Source organism: Geotrypetes seraphini, chromosome 2 (assembly GCF_902459505.1).
Source record: "Geotrypetes seraphini chromosome 2, aGeoSer1.1, whole genome shotgun sequence".
In the NCBI taxonomy this organism is placed as follows: Eukaryota; Metazoa; Chordata; class Amphibia; order Gymnophiona; family Dermophiidae; genus Geotrypetes; species Geotrypetes seraphini.
Genome location: NC_047085.1, coordinates 265521241 through 265543652, shown reverse-complemented (window position 1 = coordinate 265543652; position 22412 = coordinate 265521241). Strand labels below are relative to the sequence as shown.

The 22412-nt window shown below is 38.5% G+C and overlaps 1 protein-coding gene across 5 annotated transcripts in view; it reads right to left on the bottom strand.

Annotated features, from left to right (window-relative positions):
• TOM1 (target of myb1 membrane trafficking protein) overlaps positions 1 to 22412 on the bottom strand; it is a 188556-nt gene that overhangs the window by 5692 nt on the left and 160452 nt on the right. Inside the window, exons 10-16 of one of the 5 annotated variants that reach the window (XM_033929580.1) lie at positions 21263 to 21368; positions 20927 to 21047; positions 12132 to 12207; positions 9736 to 9804; positions 8565 to 8624; positions 7625 to 7664; positions 753 to 802 (exon numbers count right to left, since the gene is read on the bottom strand). In XM_033929580.1, the coding sequence (XP_033785471.1) occupies positions 759 to 802; positions 7625 to 7664; positions 8565 to 8624; positions 9736 to 9804; positions 12132 to 12207; positions 20927 to 21047; positions 21263 to 21368 (516 nt within the window). In that variant the 3' untranslated portion in view covers positions 753 to 758. Of the gene's footprint in view, positions 1 to 752; positions 803 to 7624; positions 7665 to 8564; positions 8625 to 9735; positions 9805 to 12131; positions 12208 to 20926; positions 21048 to 21262; positions 21369 to 22412 lie in introns of those variants that run through there. The other 4 variants (XM_033929577.1, XM_033929578.1, XM_033929581.1 and 1 more) reach the window with 4 other exon arrangements.

Sequence of the window (22412 nt, the reverse complement as noted above, 5' to 3'; positions counted from 1 at the left end):
TATATGACAGACTGAGTTCCACCAAAATGTATAATTTAATTTGGTATAATCCTTCCAATTTTGAGTAATTTGTTGCATGGAGACCCCTGTCAATATTAATAATAATTTATTATTATTTGCAGAAATCGGACTTTGAGTTCTCATTGCTGTACCAAATAATATAGTATCATATGAGAGTCCTACATGATTTTCTAATAATTTATTAATTTGGGGCCAAATTAATTTCCAAAAGGCATTTACACAGGGACAAAAAAAAATTAAATGATCTAACGTCCCAACTTCTATTCTACAATGTCAGCATCTATTGGATCTAGTGCTATCTATCTTTTGTAAGCGCGTAGGGGTCCATAAAACTCTATGTAATAAAAACATCCATGTTTGACTCATAGATGCTGACCTTGTAGACCTTAATCTCCAGGACCAAAATCGTGGCCATTGAGACGCAGAAATTGTCTGTCCAATCTCAATACTCCAAATATCCCTAAGTCCAGTTTTCTTTTTTTTATTTAAAATTCCATATAACAATTTATACCATTTTGCGGCTTGGTGTCCCAAAAAATCCGCCTGGAATCAAAGAACCTGCAGACTATATTGAGTATTAAGATCTTTCCATTCAGGGAACCTTGCCTGAATAGCCTGCTTCAATTGCATCCATTTAAAATATTGTGTTTTATTTAAGCCAAATTTATGTTGCAATTGTGAAAAACTAAGCATTGATCCTTCTGAAATAACATCATTCAATGTCCGTATACCTGCAATTATCCATTGTTTCCAGACGATCTTAAATCCGCCAATCTTGATCCTGGAGTTTACCCAAATAGATTGATTTAGTGATTTAGCAATTGGCTCTGGTGATAGATTACTAATATATCTTAATGTCTTCCAAGTATCCAGTAAAATTCTGTTATCTTTGTATCTTCTAGGCATTTTTATACTAAGTAGATGTTCTAGATGTAATGGGAACAGGAGCCGCCATTCTAAATATAACCAATCCGGTACATTCTCCATGAGATCTGGGAGGATCCAATACATACCCTGTCTTAGAATATAGGCTTGATGGTACCTATAAAAATTTGGAAAATTTACCCCTCCCTCCACAATTGGTCTTTGTAATGATACTAAAGCAATTCTGGATCTTTTCCCAAACCAAACAAATTTTGTAAGAACATTGTTTAACTTTTTATAAAATGACCCCTGAAAAATATTGGTATCATACTCATTTGATAACAAACCACAGGCAATATCATCATTTTAATTGGTTGAACTCTTCCCCACCAAGAGAGATGTAAAGGATTCCATTGCTCGCACATTTCTGTTATTTTTCTTAATAAAAGTTTTTCATTTTCCTTAACTGTGTCTTCAATTGTATTTTTGATAATAATTCCTAAGTATTTTAAACCTTCATCTTTCCAAATAAATGAATATGAATCAAATAATCCTTTGGTACAATGAACATTAATTGGAAGAACTTCCGATTTACTCCAGTTAATTTTATATCCAGAAAATTTTCCGAATTTCTCTAGAAGATTAAGTAAACATGGAATAGTATTCCCCGGTTCTCTTAAATATAATAAAATATCATCTGCATATGCAGAAAGTTTAAATTCCCAGTAAGAGTATGGGATTCCCTTTATCTCCTTAGTTTGATTAATTGCAATTAATAAGGGTTCCAGAACAACATCAAAAAGTAAGGGGGACAAAGGACAACCTTGTCTAACTCCCCTACGCAAGTTAAATCTATCTGATAAATTATTATTAATATATAATCTTGCACCAGGAGAGCTATACAATGTTTGAATCATTTTAATAAAACCGGGGCCTATACCAAACCATTCCAGAGCTTGATACATGAAACTCCATTCCACTCTATCAAAAGCTTTTTCTGCATCTAAAGACACTATAAAAGCTGGATCATTAATATTTTTTGCTAAATTTAAAGAGTGAAATGCTAGTCTAGTATTATTTGATGAGTGTCTTTTAGCAATAAATCCTATTTGGTGTACATCAATAATAAAAGGAAGAGCTTTTGCCAATCTTATTACTAATACTTTAGCAATCAATTTACCATCTACATTTAATAAAGAGATAGGCCTGTAATTTGAAACCAAGGTTCCCTGTTTGGTTTTGGCAAGACAATAATTACCGAATCAGCCATAGTACCTGATATATTCCCATTATTCATTTGGTATTGATATAAATGTAATAAATATGGTAAGATAATATTTTGAAATGATTTATAAAATTCAACAGTATAACCATCACCACCCGGAACGGATCCAATTCTAAGAGACTTCAATGCTGATTCTATTTCTTTTAAAGATACAGGATCTTCTAAACTTCTTTTTATATGATCCGGAACATTTGGTTCAATAAATGAATTTAAAAAATTTAATCCATCTTGTTCTTTATTTTCATAAGATTCAGAAGAATATAAATCTTTTTAAAAATCAAGAAATTGTATTAAAATATCCTTAATGTTAGTGTGTGTATTGCCTTGTGTATCTTTAATTGCAATAATCTTAGATTTTCTTTTTTTTGCTTTAAGAAAATTTGCTAATAATCTTCCAGCTTTGTTTGAATTACCATAGTACTAAACTTGCCTATAGAACATATCTTTCCTCACAAATTGAGAAGAAATCTCATTATATTTAGCTTTTACTTTTAATAACATTTGTAATGTATTATGTTCCCATTTCTCAATTAATTTATTTTCTAATACTTTAATTTGTTTTTCCAAATCAACAAATTGTTTTTTAAGTTGTTTTTTAATAAATGCTGAAGATTGTGAGCCTTCGGGACAGTAAGGGAATTTTTTAAGTACCTTCTTACTTCTCATTTATAATCTTAATGTATACTTTCTTCAAACCGCTTAGAACCTAACGGATGTAGCGGTATATAAGAAATAAATTACATTACATTGTTGCTTTAAAAGCGTCCCACAATATCTCAGCATTTATATTATCCGAATTATTAATTTGAAAAAATTCATTCATCTTTAATTTAAGATCTTCCAGGAAGTTCGAATCCGCAAGTAAAGCATTATCAAATCTTCAAATTGAATTAAAATGTACTATATCATCATTCTGAAAGTCAATCCACACACCAGCATGGTCTGAAATTACAATGGGATCAATAACTGCTTTCATCACACGCTGCGCTATATTATTAGACACAAATATATAATCAATTCGTGAAAAAGATTTGTGGACCTGAGAACAAAAAGAAAATTCCTGATCATTAAAATGAAGAATACGCCATATATCAACTAAATCACAAGATTGAACCAAATTATCTAAACCTAACGATTTCATAATTCTACTTGGTCTCTTATCCAAAATCAGATCCATTACAGCATTGAAATCTCCTGCTACGACTAAACTAGAAGCAGCCAGTGGTAATAGTAACTGTTGAACTTGTTTGAAAAACTCCATTTGATTCGAATTAGGAGCATATAAATTAAATAAATCCAGGGTCGTATTTCCCAGAACCATTTTGATATGCACCCATCTTCCTAAAGTATCATAATTTATTAATTTAAAATCAGCATTACACTTCCTATTTACCAGAATAGCAACCCCAGCTTTTTTCCCTATAGCAGGTGCAAATAAACATTTAGAAATCCAACCCCCGGATAACTTCTTAGATTCAATCTCCGAAAGATGCGTCTCTTGAATGAAATATATGTCCGCATTCTGCTTCTTTAGAAACGCTAACATTTTCTTCTTCTTAATAGGATGATTTAAACCATTGACATTAATAGAATAAATTTTTATATCCATCTATTTTATGATTAAACTTTGACATATATTTCTATGATAATAAACATGATCAGACCTCAGCACATTTTTAAGATATAATTCCTTTCTCAACCCCTCTCCCCTTTCCCACTCCCCCAACCCTTCCCCCCCAGAAATTAAAATTATATTGAAACAATTCAATTTTTACACTTCTTCCAATTTCATTTCTCATAAATACATTAATCATCCGATCCCCCCTCCCTCCCTCTACTTTCCCTCCCTTCCCCCCCACAATCATTGTCTGACCTGGAACACACATTGGTATAGCAGTCCCTAAATCCCCTCCCCCAGGCAACTAATATCCCTCTATATTGATTTAACATATCCCAAAAATTCATATATTTTTTTCCATATATTTAAATAAATTAATTACTTATTTTATATATATATTCATTCATTCAATTAATATATATTGATATTAATATTGATAAATTCATTTTAACATTCTTACATAAAATTCTCCAAATAAAAATCAATATAAATAAATATATACTTAAATAAAGTAAAAATATTCATTTAAACTAATTAGTAACCTAAAATTCTTTACCTCATTATTAATTATCCCTTCTTTAAAAATCCCAATTCCCTACACTTATCCCTTTATTTAATCAATTCTTGTCATTCATATCAAATAGTATCTATATGAATATATAATAGTAATAAAACTCATATTTAAATTACTTTCCTAAAAAATTATAAACATATCCTCTCATTCAAAATAATATATTTCCTCCCTCAATATTATTTTAACATATCTCAAAAATTCATCTATAATTTCATGTATTTAAATATTCAATTACTTAATTTAGATATATTCATTTATACAGTTAATATATATTGATAATGGCATTAACACATTCATTTTTAACATCCTCACATAAAATCAACCATAATAAATTCAATATAAATAAATATTTGAATAAAATAGGTATCTTCATATAAATTAATAAGAACTCTAAAATTAATTCCTTCTTTATTAATTATCTCTTTTTTTAAATACCCAATTCCCTACATTTAACTCCTTATTTAATCAATTATTGTCATTCATATCAATTAATATTTGCATATATATATATATAGCTGTATTAACTCTTATAGATAAATTAATTTCCTAGTAAATTATGATATATATCATTTCATTCAATATAATATAATCCTTAAATCAAAAAAACTGAACTTTAAGACATTATATTATAATATATATTAAATCTCATTAAAAAGAAATATCATAAAACATTCAAATGCATTGAAATAAATTGCTACAATATCAATCATTTTCTTTTTTTTTTCTTTTCCTTTTTATTCTTTTTTTTTTTCTCCTCCTTTTCCTCTCGTTTTTTCCTTTCTTCTTTCTATTTTCCAATGATCCTTTTACAATAAACAGGATCCTTCATGAAATTCCTTTTCCAAAGATTTAACTGTGAACTCCATTCCATAAGTCTGCAAAATGAGTCTTCCCTATTTTCTCTTTTTCCTTAATATACATTCCTTCATGTAGACATTGGTTCCTCTTGTGATAGAAACTCTTTAAGTTTTGCAGGATCTTGAAAATACAAGGATTTATTTCCATTAGACACTCTCATTATTGATGGATAGTACAAGCCATACGTGTATCCTTTTTCTTTTAACTGCTGTCTCAGCATAAGAAACTGCTTCCTTATGTTTGCAGTATGTTTTGCAAAATCTGGGACCAGCATCAACTTAGACCCCTTATAATTTAAATTTTTATTAGCTTTTGCCACCTTTAAGATTTCCAAAGCTTGCTGGAATCTTAAAACTTTAAAAATCAAGGGTCTGGGGCCAACCTGGTTTACTGATCTTTTTGAAGGGATTCTATGTGCCCGTTCTATTTCCAACGGCCACTTCGAGTTTAACTGTAACAGTTTAGGTAATAAGTTCTCCAAAAATTGTATAGCGTCTCCCCCTTCAAGATTTTCAGCTAAGCCAAGCACTCTTATGTTCTTTCTCTTTCCCCGATTTTCCAAGTTCACCAGTTGATTTTTTAAGATTTCTACAGCTTGTCTTTCATCTTCACACTTTTGTGTGATAACTTCCAGCTGTTCGACTCTCTCTTCAATCGCTGACATCCTCTGCCTTTCAGTCTGGATCTCCTGCTTCAGACTTAGTACTTCCTCTTTGACTTCCGATATTTTACTTGCGTTGTCAGTCAGCATCATAAGATGCTGGGTCAGACCTGAGGTCCATCGTGCCCAGCAGCCCGCTCACGCGGCGGCCCAACAGGTCCAGGACCTGTGTAGTAATCCTCTATCTATACCCTTCTATCCCCTTTTTCAGCAGGAAATTGTCTAATCCTTTCTTAAACCCCGGTACCGTACTCTGTCCTATTACATCTTCTGGAAGCGCATTCCAGATGTCTACCACACGTTGGGTAAAGAAGAACTTCCTAGCATTTGTTTTGAATCTGTCCCCTTTCAATTTTTCTGAATGCCCTCTTGTACTTTTATTTTTTAAAGTTTGAAGAATCTGTCCCTCTCTACTCTCTCTATGCCCTTGATGATCTTGTAAGTCTCTATCATATCCCCTCTAAGTCTCCTCTTCTCCAGGGAAAAGAGACCCAGTTTCTCCAATCTCTCAGGGTATGAAAGGTTTTCCATCCCTTTAATCAGACGTGTTGCTCTCCTCTGAACTCTCTCGAGTAACGCCACGAAGCTAGTTACAGGTATCAAGAACTTGAGCTACAAAGAACGCCTCGGAAAACTGGGATTATTCACCCTCAAGAAGAGAAGACTGCGAGGGGACATGATAGAGACTTTTAAAATATTAAAAGGATTCGACAAAATAGAGCAAGAAACATCATTATTCACATTGTCCAATGTGACTCGGACAAGAGGTCATGGATTGAAGCTGAGGGGCACCAGGCCCAGGACAAATATCAGGAAATTCTGCTTCGCACAACGAGTGGTGGACGCTTGGAACGCACTCCCGGAGGAGGTCGTGATGGAGACCACCATTCCGGGATTCAAGGGCAAGTTGGATGCACACCTTCTCGCAAATCACATTGAGGGATACGAGTAAACAAGGTTTCTCAACAGGGAACACCTGGCTTGGCCTCCGCGGGTGCGGGTCGCCGGACTGGATGGACCTAGGGTCTGATCCGGCGAAGCCATTTCTTATGTTCTTATGTTCTTAAGGTACGGCGACCAATATTGATTTTAAACAGCTCTGCCATTATATCCGCTTTGTCAGAATATTCCTCACTTTCTAGCGGGATCGGCACACTTGACGGCGACACTGGGGTGACCTTTGATCTTTTTGCCGAAACACCTGATGTGCACGGCTTCTCCGACTTCCCCTGTCTTGTAGTTGCCATTTCCGACGCTGTTTTTACTGTTTTATAACGCGGGTGAGCGAAGCAAACCAACTTTTTCTTTCAGTTAGTTGCCTGGGTTCGAGGAGCACCGCGGTTATGCCACCATTTTGCGCGCTCCAAGCCACGCCCCCCAATCAACAGTTCATTGATGTTCTCTGTGGCAGGGGTGAAAATTTTGGAATGCACTGACAGGTCAATTGCATTTGTGTAAGTCTAGAGACATTTTTAAAAAAATGGTTGAAAATGCAACTGTTTCTTGATGCTTTCATGTTGAAGATATGAATAAGGCTCCGCTGACTGACCTTTTCAACCTCAGCTCCAAAGAAAGAACCCTCTTACATCTGGCAGGAGGGTGGTATAAATATTGAAATGGCACCAGTGCCTACAGGAAGTGGTAACTTCTCTGCACACATGCAGGGCAGGGATACATGTACAGGACCTTTTCTTATAACTACAATAAACATGCAAAAACTATGAAGCAAATAAAACACATTACCTTCGCTTGTGACACCTTCTGTGCCCTGCATGTCCTCCTGCTGCAATAAAAACAAACAATTATCAAAACAAACAACTTTTAGCACGCCTCCATCTAACTCAATAACACCGAACCAAGATGTTTCATTTGAACATGCAATCTCAGCAACCTACATCCACATGTCTAGATTTGAATCCAAATTTCTCATTTTCCCAAATCTGAGCTCCAGACAAGTTACAATTCAGGTATAGCAGGTATACCTTCTACAGATGTTGTAACAGAAAATGGGAAACAAGTAATTTGCTCAAAGTCACAACAAGCATCAGTGGGAGAAAAGGGATTAGAGCCCTAGCTTCCCTGGTTCTCCACCCACTTGGTCACTCCTGTTCTCCTTGGTTTTGAGACCATATTCATTTGGCAGCTGCACAAAAGCAGAACCTTTCTGAGTGGCAGCGATACCAGAAGTGCCCTCAACCTTAGAAAAATGATGCAGAAATACTCAAACTACAATTATCAGGCAGAGGCGTATGTGGTGTAGTGGTTAGAGCTACAGCCTCAGCCAAACCCTGTGCTGCTCCTCCTTGTGACCCTGGGCAAGTCGCTTACTCCTCCATTGCCCCAGGTACATTAGATAGATTGTGAGCCCATTGGGACAGACAGGGAAAACATTTGAAGTACCTGTCTATGAACCACTTTGAGTGTGGTAGTTAAAACTACAAAAAGGCGGTATACAAGTCCCAATCCCTTTTCCTAACATTTCACCTAGGACAGGCTGAGCCACTCTTGCTTTTGCCTCCCTGAATGCGGGAAGATGGACTTCTGAGTAATGTACACTAAAAGTGGCATGTGTGTCTCCAGGTAAGCAGCTGTGGAAAGCCAAGATGGGATTGGCTTGTCTTACGTCACATGGAGTTTATCTGGTCACTCCGGCTCAAGACTACCTGCCAAGCAAATGACTTACAACGTCTGTGGAGAGCCACTTCTCAATGTCATCCATGAGGCAAGCTTGTGTGGCAGGAATCTGGAAGAAATGAGAGAGAGAGACAGAGAGACAGACAAAGACATATGTTTAGTCTAAAAAACAAATAAATTCACACATACTCAATGCTCTTCATTTACCCATTTTCCCACTGCATGAGAGAAACATGCAACAGAGACAGCAGCAAGGTGGGAGGGGAGAGAAGGGAGGGAGAAAGGAGGCCGTCGTTGTCCAGCACCTAGAGGAACCAGCCTCCTCTATCTCAGCTCTCATTCCCTCACATCGGTGTCTTCTGTCTCCCCAGTCACAATGGGATTTCCTCTTCACTCCAGCCTTCAAAGCTCCAAAACAGGTCTGGTATTCAGGAAATTCACAATGAATAATTGTTGAGAAAATAATTTTCAAATGTTCAGTCTAAGTAGCAGGTTAAATTTGCACATTTGTGTTACCCTGAAGATGAAACCTGTTTGGGGGAGGAGGCAGAAAACCCAGAGTTGAAGTTCTCCAGATTAAGAGCAACTGCATCAGAGTGTAGTTTCAGGAAAAAATAAAAAACAAAGCTGTGTCCTCTTTGCATGGTCTTTCAGAAGAAAGCAATGCCCAGTTATGCCATATGAAAAGCCGCAACCCCTTCCCACCACCACTCTCCCTGAGCAGATAAGCTAGCCTGCTCTCTGTTAAAAACAAAGAAGCTGGTTCATGTATCTGGTCACACACTTCCCCTGGTTGGTAAGGCAAGGCAAGGCAAGTCATACCTTTCAACCCAATGCATGCACTCTGGGGCATGGCCATTAGCCAGGGCACAGGAGGCAGAAACCAGTAGCTCTAAAAAGCAACTTTTCCACAACCCAGAGCTAAAAAGTACAAAAACACTCTATCAAAGTGAACACCGGAGATGTGGCATACTAGGGATCATAGGGATTTTCCCCTAAGAGGTGGTATGGGTTGTCACGTTGCAACTCTTTAAAAATCACCACCACCAACAAAATCTCAGCCACTTTTCTCCAGAACTAATAGATTTTCTTCCCAATAACTCTTGAGCTCTGGTTTTACACCGATTAGGACAGTATGGCACTAGCTGACAGAATCCCATCCTCCCCCAACCTGGCATACCCTGCGCCACTCCCATCTCCAGCAGCTGTGCCATTCTCACCATTCCTTGTCTGGCCATCCAGTTATTCAATATGGCTGAGTTGTCAAGAGCCGTGTCAGATTCCATCTGCTTAAGAAAGATTCCAGACTGAGCTGCAGTAAGGGACAGAGGAGCGAGGTAGAGAGGTAGGAGATGGAGGAAGATTTGGCAATTGGGCAAAAAGAGGGACCTAATCTACAATCCCCTTATGCTCTTCTTCTTAATTGGCAGGGGAGTGTGATTTTAGGGCAGAAATATCTGCACTGGTTTTCATTGCACTGGTTTTTACTTGGCAGAAATCCAAGGAAAGAAAAACGAAAGACGGAGCATAAGACAAACAAACAGAAGCTCAGTTTCTGGTTCAGAACCCTCTGGCTATTTAGTGTATTTTATCTCACCCTCATTAAACCTGCTTTCTTACTGAGATATGGAGAAATCAGAACGTCTAGTCATCATTTAGCAAATCTCAACACATCATGTCTGTGGAGTAGAGAATGATACGGGGACCGATTCCCATGGCTAGCCGCGGCTAACCTGCAGGAACAGGAGAAAAAAAAATCAGCCCTTTGCTGCGGTTATGGGAACAAGGCTTTTCACTACCCCGCAGAGTGGTAAATGGCCTTGTCACAGCAATGGATCTTCCGTGAGTCGCCTCCCTTCTCATCCCTCCTGGCCAGCAGCCCTCACTTGCAATTGGGCTGCTCCAGGATCTTCTACCGGCTGAGTCCCTCCTTCCGATGAACCTCCTGGCGGAATCGGAAGTTACATCGGAAGGAGGGACTTGGCTGGAAGGTCCCAGAGCAGCCCTGCATGCAATATTGCATCTTCTTCCATTAAGCTTCTAAGAGGCTAGTAGGCCTGCCCCCCAGGAGGCACAAAGTGGCTGACCCAGAGGAGTCATAGGTTTGGGGGTTATTTTGCTGATTTTGACCAGTGTTTGGGAGTGAGGGAGGGGGCTGTTGGACCCGCAATAGGGAGAGAGGGGGGGGCTGCTGCTGTACCCGCAAAGGGGGGAGGGGGTTGCTTGGACTGCTGGACCGTTGGAGCTGAAAGGAAGGGAGGCAGTTGCTGGATCTGGTCTGGAGATTGGGGGAAAGGGAAAAGTGCTGGGCCCATGTGGTGGGTGGGTGGAGTGGAACTGGATGGAAGGGACAGGTACCAAACCTACACCTGGGCGCTGAAGGGAGGAGATAGAGATGTTGGACCGTGGTAAGGGGGCTAGAGGGACGGAAGAGAGGTGCAGGACGTGCAGGACATGCAGGGAGGAAAAAAGAGAAGGGAAGGGAAAGAGAAAAGCTGAACAAGGGGATAAAGGAAGAGTGAAATATTGAACATAGAGGGAGGAAGGAAAGAGAGAATGTGAGACACATTGGTGTAAGGGATTAAGAGAGGGGAGAAGCTGGACACAGGAAGATATATATAAAGAGGGGAGATACTAGGCATAGATAGAACAGGGACAAAAAGGGGAATGCTGAATGGGGTGGTATATGGACACAAGGGGTAATGCTAGACATGGAAGGGTATATGGACACAGAGAAAAGATGGCTAGACATGAGGGAGATTAAGAATGCAGAAGGAATTTGCTGGATGGAGCATAGTGATAGAGGAGTGATACTGTACACAGGAGGAGGAGGGGATCATAGAACGATGAGATGAAGGCATTGAGATGAGCACAGGGGAAATACTAGAAAGGAATGTATAGGAGACAGAGAAGGGAGATGCTGAACATGGGGATCAATACATACATAGAGATAGAAGATGAATGGTGAGCATGGAGAAAGAAGAAATGTCAACTGGTCAGGAGACCCTGGCAAGTGAGTTAAGAGAAGACAAAAGAAAACAGACCAGTGCCTGAGACCAACATGATTTGAAGAATAAAATGACGAGACAACGAAAGGTAGAAAATAATAATTTTATTTTCTATTTTGTAATTAGAATATATCCTGCTAGAGCTTGTGTTAGACAAAACTGGGAACCGCAAAGCCCATGTCATGCTTCTTTAGCTTCTAGCTTGCTTAGGGCTCTCTCTGACCAGGGGGCAGCTGCTCTAGTTGCACTCCCCTAGCACTATTCCTGCCATGTGTTATTGAAATATTCAGTAAGCTTGATTTTTTTATGTAGCTTTCTGTAGTAATTTGACTTCCGTTTTCTCGATAGTGGCGGGGATATTTGTGAAAGGGAGGGAAAACGGGTTTTGTTGATCCTTGCTCTGTATTATTTGTGTTTATAAAATGACAATTGTACAGAATATTGTTTCTTTTAATACTTTAATAAAATAAGTTCAATATAAAATCATAATTATTTGAGGCTTGTGCGGATGGGATCAGACTTGTGCAGGAATGGGGCAGGGACCGAGCTTGCGGAGACAGGGACAAATTTTTTCCCTGTGTCATTCTCTACTGTGGAGTTCTACTTACAGCTCCGGTGTTCTGCTGTCTAGTGTCCAGGGCTCCGGCCAGCCCTGTGGCTGCTTGAGGATCCTCATATTTCACACTGTCAAGAGAAAGCGAGAGAAGAGATTTTTTTTAAATTAATTAATTAATTTATTTTTTTTTTTAACTTTTTATTTATAGAATTTTCATTCTTTCAATACATGAATCACATATTATAAAATGTATAATAAAATATATATGTATGTACAATTTCATATCATAGATATTCATCCCTTTCCCCTATTGTTTTTCCATTTTTCTTTCATATTAATATCTATATTTCCCACCCTAACCCTATATTACTATTATCAATGTGTTAAGATATCTGATCTCTAGAATAATTAGTCAATGGATCCCATATTTTCTTAAAATTTTTAATATTTCCTTGTTGTAAAGCCAAAATTTTCTCCATTTTGTAAATGTGACATACCGAGTTCCACCAGAATGTATAATTTAGTTTGGTAAAATCTTTCCAATTTTGTGTGATTTGCTGCATGGCAACTCCTGTCAATATTAAAAGTAATTTATTATTATTTGCTGATATTGGACTCTGTGTTCTCATTGCAGTACCGAATAATATGGTATCATATGAGAGTCCTACGTGATTTTCTAGTAATATATTTATTTGGGGCCAAATTAAATTCCAAAAAGCTTTTATACAGGGACAAAAAAAAATTAAATGATCCAAAGTCCCTACTTCTATTTTACAATGCCAACATCTATTAGATCTAGTATTATCTATCTTTTGCAAGCGCGTCGGGGTCCATAACACTCTATGTAATAAAAATAACCATGTTTGACTCATAGATGCTGACTTTGTTAATCTTAATCTCCAGGACCAGAATTTTGGCCATTGAGATGCAGAAATTGTCTGTCCAATCTCAATGCTCCAAATATCCCTAAGTCCAGTTTTCTTTTTTTTATTTAGAAATCCATTTATTAATTTATACCATTTTGCGGCTTGGTGACCCAAGAAATCCGTCTGGAAACATAAAACTTGCAAACTATATTGAGTATTGAGAATTTTCCATTCAGGGAACCCTACCTGAATGGCTTGCTTCAATTGCATCCATTTAAAAAATTGTGTTTTATTTAGTCTAAATTTATTTTGCAATTGTGAAAAACTAAGCAAGGAACCTTCTGATATGACGTCATTTAATGTTCTTATTCCTGCAGTTATCCATTGTTTCCAGACGATTTTAAATCCGCCAATTCTGATCCTGGAGTTTACCCATATTGATTGATTTAGGGATTTAGCAATTGGTTCTGGTGTCAGATTATTTATGTATCTTAATGTTTTCCAAGTATCTAATAAGATTCTGTGTTCTTTGTATCTTATAGGCATTGATATAGAAATTAAGTGTTCTGGATTTAAAGGGAACAGGAGCCGCCATTCTAAATACAGCCAATCTGGTACATTTTCTAAGAAATCTGGGAGGATCCAATACATACCCTGTCTTAAAATATAGGCTTGATGATACCTATAAAAATTTGGAAAATTTACCCCCCCTTCCATAATTGGTCTTTGTAATGATACTAAAGCGATTCTTGGTCTTTTCCCACACCAAACAAATTTTGTAAGAATATTGTTAAGTTTTTTATAAAATGACCCCTGAAAAAATATTGGAATCATACTCATTTGGTAACAAACCACAGGCAATATCATCATTTTAATTGTTTGAATTCTTCCCCACCAAGAAAGATGTAATGGATTCCATTGCTCACACATTTCTGTTATTTTTTTCAATAAAAGTTTTTCATTCTCTTTGACTGTGTCTTCAATTGTATTTTTGATCATAATTCCTAAGTATTTTATTCCATCCTCTTTCCAAATAAATGAATATGGATCAAATAATCCTTTGGTACAATGAACATTAATTGGGAGGATTTCAGATTTATTCCAATTAATTTTATATCCAGAAAATGTACCGTATTTTTCTATTAAATTAAGCATACATGGAATAGTAATTTCCGGTTCTCTTAAATATAATAATATATCATCTGCATATGCAGATAATTTAAATTCAAAACTGGTAAATGAGATTCCCTTTATTTCCCTAGTTTTTTTAATTGCAATTAATAAAGGTTCTAGGACAACATCAAAAAGTAATGGAGACAAAGGGCATCCTTGTCTAACTCCCCTATGCAAGTTGAATTTAGTTGATAAATTATTGTTAATATATAATCTTGCTCCAGGAGAGCTATACAATGTCTGAATCATTTTAATAAAACCGGATCCTATACCAAACCAATGTAAAGCTTGATATATAAAATTCCATTCCATTCTATCAAAAGCTTTTTCTGCATCTAAAGAAATTAAAAAAACTGGATCATTTATATTTTTTGCTAAATTTAATGAGTGGAATGCTAGTCTAGTATTGTCTGATGAATGTCTTTTAGCAATAAATCCTGTTTGATGTACATCAATAATGAAAGGAAGAGCTTTTGCCAATCTTAATGCTAATACTTTAGCCATTAATTTATTATCCACATTTAATAATGAAATAGGCCTGTAATTTGAAACCAGAGTAGGATCTTTGTTTGGTTTTGGTAAGACTATAATTATCGATTCTGCCATAGTACCAGATATATTTTCATTCTTTATTTGATATTGAAACAAATTTAACAGATATGGTAATATGATATTTTGGAATGATTTATAAAATTCAACAGTATAACCATCTCCACCTGGAGCGGATCCAACTCTAAGAGACTTCAATGCTGTTTCTATTTCTTTTAAAGATATAGGTTCTTCTAAACTTCCTTTTATATGATCCGGAATATTCGGTCCAATAAAAGAATTTAAGATAATGAATCTAGGAAGTTAACAGGGGGTTGGATATCAAAATGTTTCTATTCACCTGCTTTAGGAAAAAAGGCTGGGGTAGCGATCCTGATAAATAAGAAATGCACTGCAAACTTTAAATTAATAAATTTTGATCCTTCAGGAAGATGGGTACATATTAAAATGGATTTGGGAAGTACAACCCTTGATTTATTTAATCTTTATGCTCCTAATTCAAATCAAAAGGAGTTTTTCAATCAAATTCAACAATTATTATTACCACTGGCTGCTTCTAATTTAGTAGTAGCTGGAGATTTCAATGCTGTAATGGATCCAATTATAGACAAAAAACCAAGTAAAATCATAAAATCTTTAGGACTAGATAATTTAATACAATCTTGTAATTTAATAGATATATGGCGTATCCTTCATTTTAATGATCGGGAATATTCTTTTTGTTCTCAAGTCCATAAATCTTTTTCAAGAATTGATTATATATTTGTAAATAATAACATAGCGCAGCATGTATCAAAAGCAGTAATTGATCCCATTATAATTTCAGACCATGCTGGTGTGTGGATTAACCTTCAGAATTACAATAATGATCAATTTAATTCAATATGGAGATTTAATAATGATTTATTAGCAGACTCGAAATTCTTAGAAGATCTTAAAGCAAAAATGCAAGAATTCTTTCAATTTAATACTTCTGATGACATTAATATAGAAATTTTATGGGATGCTTTTAAAGCAACAATGAGAGGAAATATAATTTCATATTCAGCTTTTATTAAAAAACAACTTAAAAAACAATATAAAGATATGGAAAAACAAATAAAAATTTTAGAAAATAAATTAATTACAAAATGGGAAAACAATACATTACAAGAGTTGTTAAAAGTAAAAGTTAAATATAATGAGATTTCTTCTCAAATTGTGAGGAAAGATATTTTCAATAAACAAGTACAATATTATGGCAATTCAAATAAAGCAGGAAAATTATTAGCAAATTTTCTTAAAGCAAAGAAAAGAAAATCTAAGATTATTGCAATTAAAGATATACAAGGTAACACACATACCAACACAAAAGATATTATAACACAATTTCTTGATTTTTACAAGGAATTATACACTTCTAATTCTTATAAAAATAAAGAACAAGACGGATTAACTTTCTTTTAAATTAATTTATATTTTTGAGTATTTATTGAAACTCAAATACAGCAAAAGGAAATTACAAATATTTTCATGAATGGAAGATTAAGTTTTTACCTTCGATAATCTTCTTTTTAGTCTCTGTAGGATTCCATACGCTAGGTGTTCAATTCTAACCCACAATCCAGGAGTTGCAGAAATCCAACACTTTTCTGAGCACATGCGCCACCCCCTTAGCCTGAGAGCTAGCAAACATATCCAGTTAAGTCCCAAAGCCAAGTAATATATCTGTACAAATCCATGACAAGGGGATACAGGGGAAAATCCCCAGCAACACAAACAAGTCTTGAACTGGTCTGCTCTGCAAAACATGAAACAAGTAATAAGGCATTCCAGCAAAACATTGAGGAACAAGTAGAACTAACCTGCTGTGTGCACAAGCACCTACATGAGACAACCTTCAGGTAAACATACTCACAGAAGTGGAAGCTGCCCTTAGGATCTGTCAACTAGCTGGAAAATATTCAAGCCTGTAAGGAAAATAACAGAGGCAGAAAGAAGCAGGCTATTCGAAGCCACTGAGTGTACACGGTGAGGGCAGGCCATATGGAATCCTACAGGAACTAACAGAAAGAATATTATCAAAGGTATAAACCTAATCTTCTATTCCATTACATCCCTTAGAACTGGATTTTTTGCTAGGTTGATGGATTCCTTATAGAATTGGGAGTGCTGTTTGTATTTATGAACATTTTGAGGACTTGGGTTGGAGCGCCATTTGCGTTCAAGGGAACGAAGCTGTCATTTAAGAAGGAGTAAATCCGAGTTATACCATGGGCTCCACTGCTTTTTTGATGAGGTAAGGTGAGTAACAATAGGGGTGAAACTATCAAGAAGGGTTTTGTATGCCTTTTTCCAGGTGGCAATTTGTTTATCCAGGGGGGGCATTGTCAAGGTCATGAGTGTTCATATGAAGAGAGGAAGAAATTTTTGAGGAGTCTAAATTGCTGAAATTTCTAGTGGAAATTTTCTTTGAGGGAAGAAAAGAAGAGGGTCTCTGGAGAGAAAGTTTGGATATTATAAGAGAATGATCAGACCACGGAATCATGTCTAGGATATGCCCTTTTAAGTGGGCAGGAACAGAGATTGAGGGAACTAAGTTAAGGTCCTGTGCAAATGTTAGGAATTCAGAAGTAAAAAGGTTATTAGGGTCATCGAAATGGAGACTGAAATCACCTAGGATGATAGGAAAATTGGTAGAGGTCGAAAATTTCATGATGAAAGCTTGAAGATGAGCTGTATGATCTCGTGTGACTGGTGGAGGTACATATAATAGGAGAAAATTAGTGGAGGGGCTAGTATTAGTGTTGAATTGGATGTATTCAATCGTGGAAATTGAGGGCGAGTCATTACTGATAGAAATTAGGGAGGTTTTAAAGATGGTTCCATAGCTCCGATGTCTAAGAGATGTTGCAGAGTATCACAGACCCTGGACTCCTTTTCCAGCCAACCTGCCTGAGACCAGAAACAAATCTAGAGGCAGGCAAAAAGAGATCTAACTTGTGCCCCTCCCGAATGATGGCCAACACCATGGATCCGATGAAAGTCAAGACCACTCCCGAGAAAACTGAGAAGTCGACCTCCAATATGTGCATGGCGCAGTGGTTAAAGCTACAGCATCAGCACCCTGGGGTTGTGGGTTCAAGCCCACGCTGCTCCTTGTGACCCTGGGCAAGTCACTTAATCCCCCCATTTCCCCAGATACATCAGGTAGATTGTGAGCCCACCGGGACAGACAGGGAAAAATGCTTCAGTATCTGAATAAATTAATGTAAACCATTCTGAGCTCCCCTGGGAGAACGATATAGAAAATTGAATAAATAAATAAATAAATACCCTGGTGGCCTCAGGGCTGTTTAGGCACAGCCACTACACAGGAACCTAAGGCTTGAGGACTCATGGAATTTGAAAAGTTGTAATGGGGATGCTGCCCTGGGAATATTTCTGGGAGGAAGAACCTGAGGATTCCTGACGACAAAGGCGGGATGAACGAAAGCACTACGATCCCCTCCCAACATCTGGTGAAGCTTGTTCACAGAGAGAAACTTAGGGTGACACTCGGCAACAGCAGTGATGAGGTCATCTAGATTTTTGCAAAAAAGAAGCTGGCCCTTGAAAGTAAATCTGCTCGTAGAGTCAGCGTCCCCAGCCCAAAGACAAATCTAAAGAGTCCGGCGCGCAGACACTGCATAAGCAGAGACTTTACTAAGAACGGGAATGAGATCATAAAGGGCATCCACCACATAATCCACACCATCCATCTTCAGTGGATAACAAGCATGCACCTTCACAGAGGATGCACTGCGCAGTCAGGCATGACAGGTTCGCACCACAAAGGAAGTGGTCACCGCCACTTTGATACTTAAAGATGCCATTATAAAAAGCTTTTTTTTTTCCCAACACAATATCCACCCTAGGATCCTGAGAGTCCTTAAGCATCACTCCTCCATCTCTAGGGAGGGTTGTGTGTCAGATAACCTGTGCCATAGCAAAATCTACCTTAGATTGTTCAAAAACCTGCTGAAAATCAGAAGCCAGGGGATAGACAGCATTCGAATGTCGGAAAGAGCTGTCTGGAGTATCACATTGTTCTGCAACCAGACCAAGGAGCTGGAGATGTTTGCTAGCTCTCAGGCTAAGGGGGTGGAGCATGTGCTCAGAAAAGTGTTGGATTTCTGCAACTCCCGGATTGCGGGTTGGGATTGAACACCTAGCATATGGAATCCGGAAGGGACATAACAGAAAACACATTAGGTGTACTGCACCACAGTAGAGCAGCAAAGAATACCTCTACCACCACTTTACTTGTCTCGAAAAGTTATTAATCCATCTAATACCACAAAAGTCCCCCTTCCTCCAGATCCCAAACAAAACTCAGTGAGTCAAGAGTATCCATACAAGAAGGTCCCATCTTCGTAAGAACTAGATGCTAAAAACAGGCTCCTAATACCCTCCCCATTTAGACAATGTTCTGTTCCTAAAAGCTATTAAATGATCTTATCACAACTATATCATAACTCTGTAATAGAGAGTTGCACGGGGACAGAAATCCCACCCATCTCCGCCCGTCCCTGCCAGGATCCTCTCCATCCCCACTCATCCCCGCCAAGATCCTGTCCGTCCCTACCCGTCCCCATCAGGATCCTCTCCGTCCCCACCCATCCCCACAAGGAATTACCTCCATCTGCGCCTGTCCCCATAAAAATCAGCAATTACTTCTGACAGGATCATCAATCCCACAGTTTCTTTTGTGTTTACGCTGCTTTTTTCCTTGTGGAATCTCTTTGGTGGAATCCTTTTTTTGTTTTCTGTTCAGGTAATTAACTTATAAACCCCCTCTTTTACTAAGGCTGATGTGTCCATTATATTATATGGACGAACCCTGCTTCCAAAGCCTTCCACACCCGTGGGAGTCCCGTTGGCTAGAGGGAGGTCCCCGTGGGAGTCCCGTGGGCCAGAGGGGGGGTCCCCGTGGGAGTCCCGTGGGTTAGGGAGGATTCCCACGGGACCCCCGTGGATCCTGCGGGATTCCCGTGATCCCCGTTCCCGTGCAGACCTCTACTCTGTAATCCATTTAACCAAGGAAGGCACAGACGCTGCTTCCAGTGAATAGCCAAGTTCAATCGAACCAACAAAGACTGAATAGCCATCCAGTATACTCAAGTCTTATAACGGCCCTACAAAAGATTTCCCATCGTTTCAAGATCAGGGCACCCCCTCCAACACTTAAAGGAGACACCCAGAAACATAATGTACAATCTGGCTGGGATAAGATAGCAGCAGTACATCTCTATGATAGCATTCTACTTAACAGACACAACTAGGGAGGATTTCAACAATGCTCCTTCAATAACTTTTCAATCGTCGTCACTAACAGAAACCCCCAATGCCTGTTCCCAATTAATTCTATGAAAGGTATAGGGCTGAGAGCAGGAAATTATATATTTATAAAGGCAATGAGACCTTTAGTGCTTCTAGAGTGTTCACAGAGGTCCTCCAAAAGAAAGTCTTCCCTCAGAACCCTTTCTTGAATAGTAGGTGTGGACAAAAAAGGTTTGAGCTGGGTATAAATGTAAATATCAGAGGGAGGAAGCGCAATAAATACAAGCACACTTGATTGGGGGTGGTTTCCACATTAACATTCTTTGTTCTGCCCTCCAAAGGAAAAACAGTGCATCTGCCAAAACTGCATAATATATTACAGCTGGTTTTGGCTTCCTTCCACCAAGCCACACCCAAGGGCCAAGGCCGGCAGAAGAGATGCACTCAGATGTTTAAGAACATGGCTTCCATTGCCAGTTTAATATGGACTCACATTGCAGGGAAGGGCAGCAGAGAGCAGGAGAGTTGGGGGAGGCAGAGAGCAGGTCGCAGCAGAGAGGAGGTTTATTTAAGGGCTGCAGGGCTGGCAGGACAGTCAGAAAGGACGTGAGCGACTGGTCCCCAGCAGTCGCTTCTTGTTGATTGGCCAGCCCAGTCGGTGTTCAAGATTTTTGTTTAGTGAATCGCTGCCTGCCTACTTTGCATGCATGGATCGGAATCGGATCGGCACAAAGGTTAGTTTATCGGGTCCGAGGAAAAATCGGGTCACAAAGGGATCGGTACACGATCGGTTTGCTTTGTGAATCTAGCCCTTAGTGCGGATACAGTGTTCTTGATTAGCAGGGCACTGTTGTCAACAGAATTATGGAAAGGTTGTTACAAATTGCTCCCCATGTACGCAGAGTGAAACCACAGAGGAGCTGGGAGATAGGTACAGAAGAGGAAGTTTCACACCTACCTCTTGCGCTGATCGGCTAGAGAGCTGCTCCTCGTTAACGCGAACATGTCAAAGTCATCCTGTGGTTTCACTGGAGCCTCCAGGGACTGCAGGGTTCCACTCATTGTATCCGAGCTCACATCTCATGAAGAAAGAAAGGAAAAGGTTGAACCTAGAGAAATATCAAGGCTTATCTAAACAGGACTCTACCAAAACCCACGTGTTGTGGTAATTGTTCCTTGTGAGATAACATATGTTGGTTTCAGAACCCAAGGGACCAACTAGTTAAGACAAGTTGAAAGAGGGATGGAAGCAGACTCTTTTCCTTGTACCTGACAAAACTGTCCTAATACTTACGCATTCTCACCAGCTGAGATGACAAACTAGAAACATCCGACTGGGCAACTGGAGCACCAGGAGCCAGGCTGACCAAAGGGGAAGCAGCTTCTGTCTCACTCAGTACCTTGGAAACAAATGCCACAGTATTAGCAAGGTATATGCTCCTACCCCAGGCTTCATAGCTGCCCTGGTTATTCACTACACTGTACAGTATTCTACTGCCATAAGACCAGGTGATCACTGAGAACGTCCAGGCTTTGCACCACTGCTGACTTCTCTTCTAAGCACTGCCCTCCTCCCCCTTGCTCTCTCTTCCTTCCCAGCTCTGTCAATCGAATGGCACCTGCCACTACACAGACATTTAGGGGGGAATTTATCATCATGGGCTACCATTAAGTCAGGTTAATTTACTGTTGACCCCAGTTTTTAGTAACCAGGTCTCACTGTGTTAAAATAGCATGACTTAGTTGTAAAGCAACACATCTTAACAGCAGCCCAAATTGATAACTATGCCTGATCTTATTCCCCCAAGATCAGAAACTCTTGGATGTGTTAGCTCCACTGCTACAGTAATCTCTTCCAGTGTCTCTGAATGAGACAGGAAGCACAGGTTGCAATGGGATTCCTGGATTGGGAGGGGGCATTGCTCTTGCAGGACCGTGGCTGACCCTCCTCTCCATAACTGTTCAGCACAATCCCAGTTAAGCTCCTGGGGAAAAGGTGGCCGAAAACTATAGTTGCTGTCTGAGTAAATCTGTTTCTACCTCATGCCTCAATGGCTAAAAATTCCATACACAGCGAAAAAAGCACAAAAGGCCTCAATGAACACGGACTTGTCTTTATTGACCCAACACGAGCTGCATTTCGACACACAACGCCTGCATCAGAGGTTGGCCAATAAGCAAAATAAGCAGGGATCAGAATCAGTTAGGCAAACCAGGACTAAGATATTGTTCTCTGTGCTCTGGCTTTAGGATTGATTCTGATCCCCAAAGTTTGGTAATCGTATTTTGCTTACTGGCCAACCCCTGATGCAGGTACGTCGAACCCTGCTCATGTTGAGTCAATAAAGACAAGTCTCTATTCATTGAAGCTCTTTGTGCTTTTTTCGCTGTATTGTTGTTATCAATATATTTTTATTGAATTGTTGTTTAGTGTGCTCTGTCCC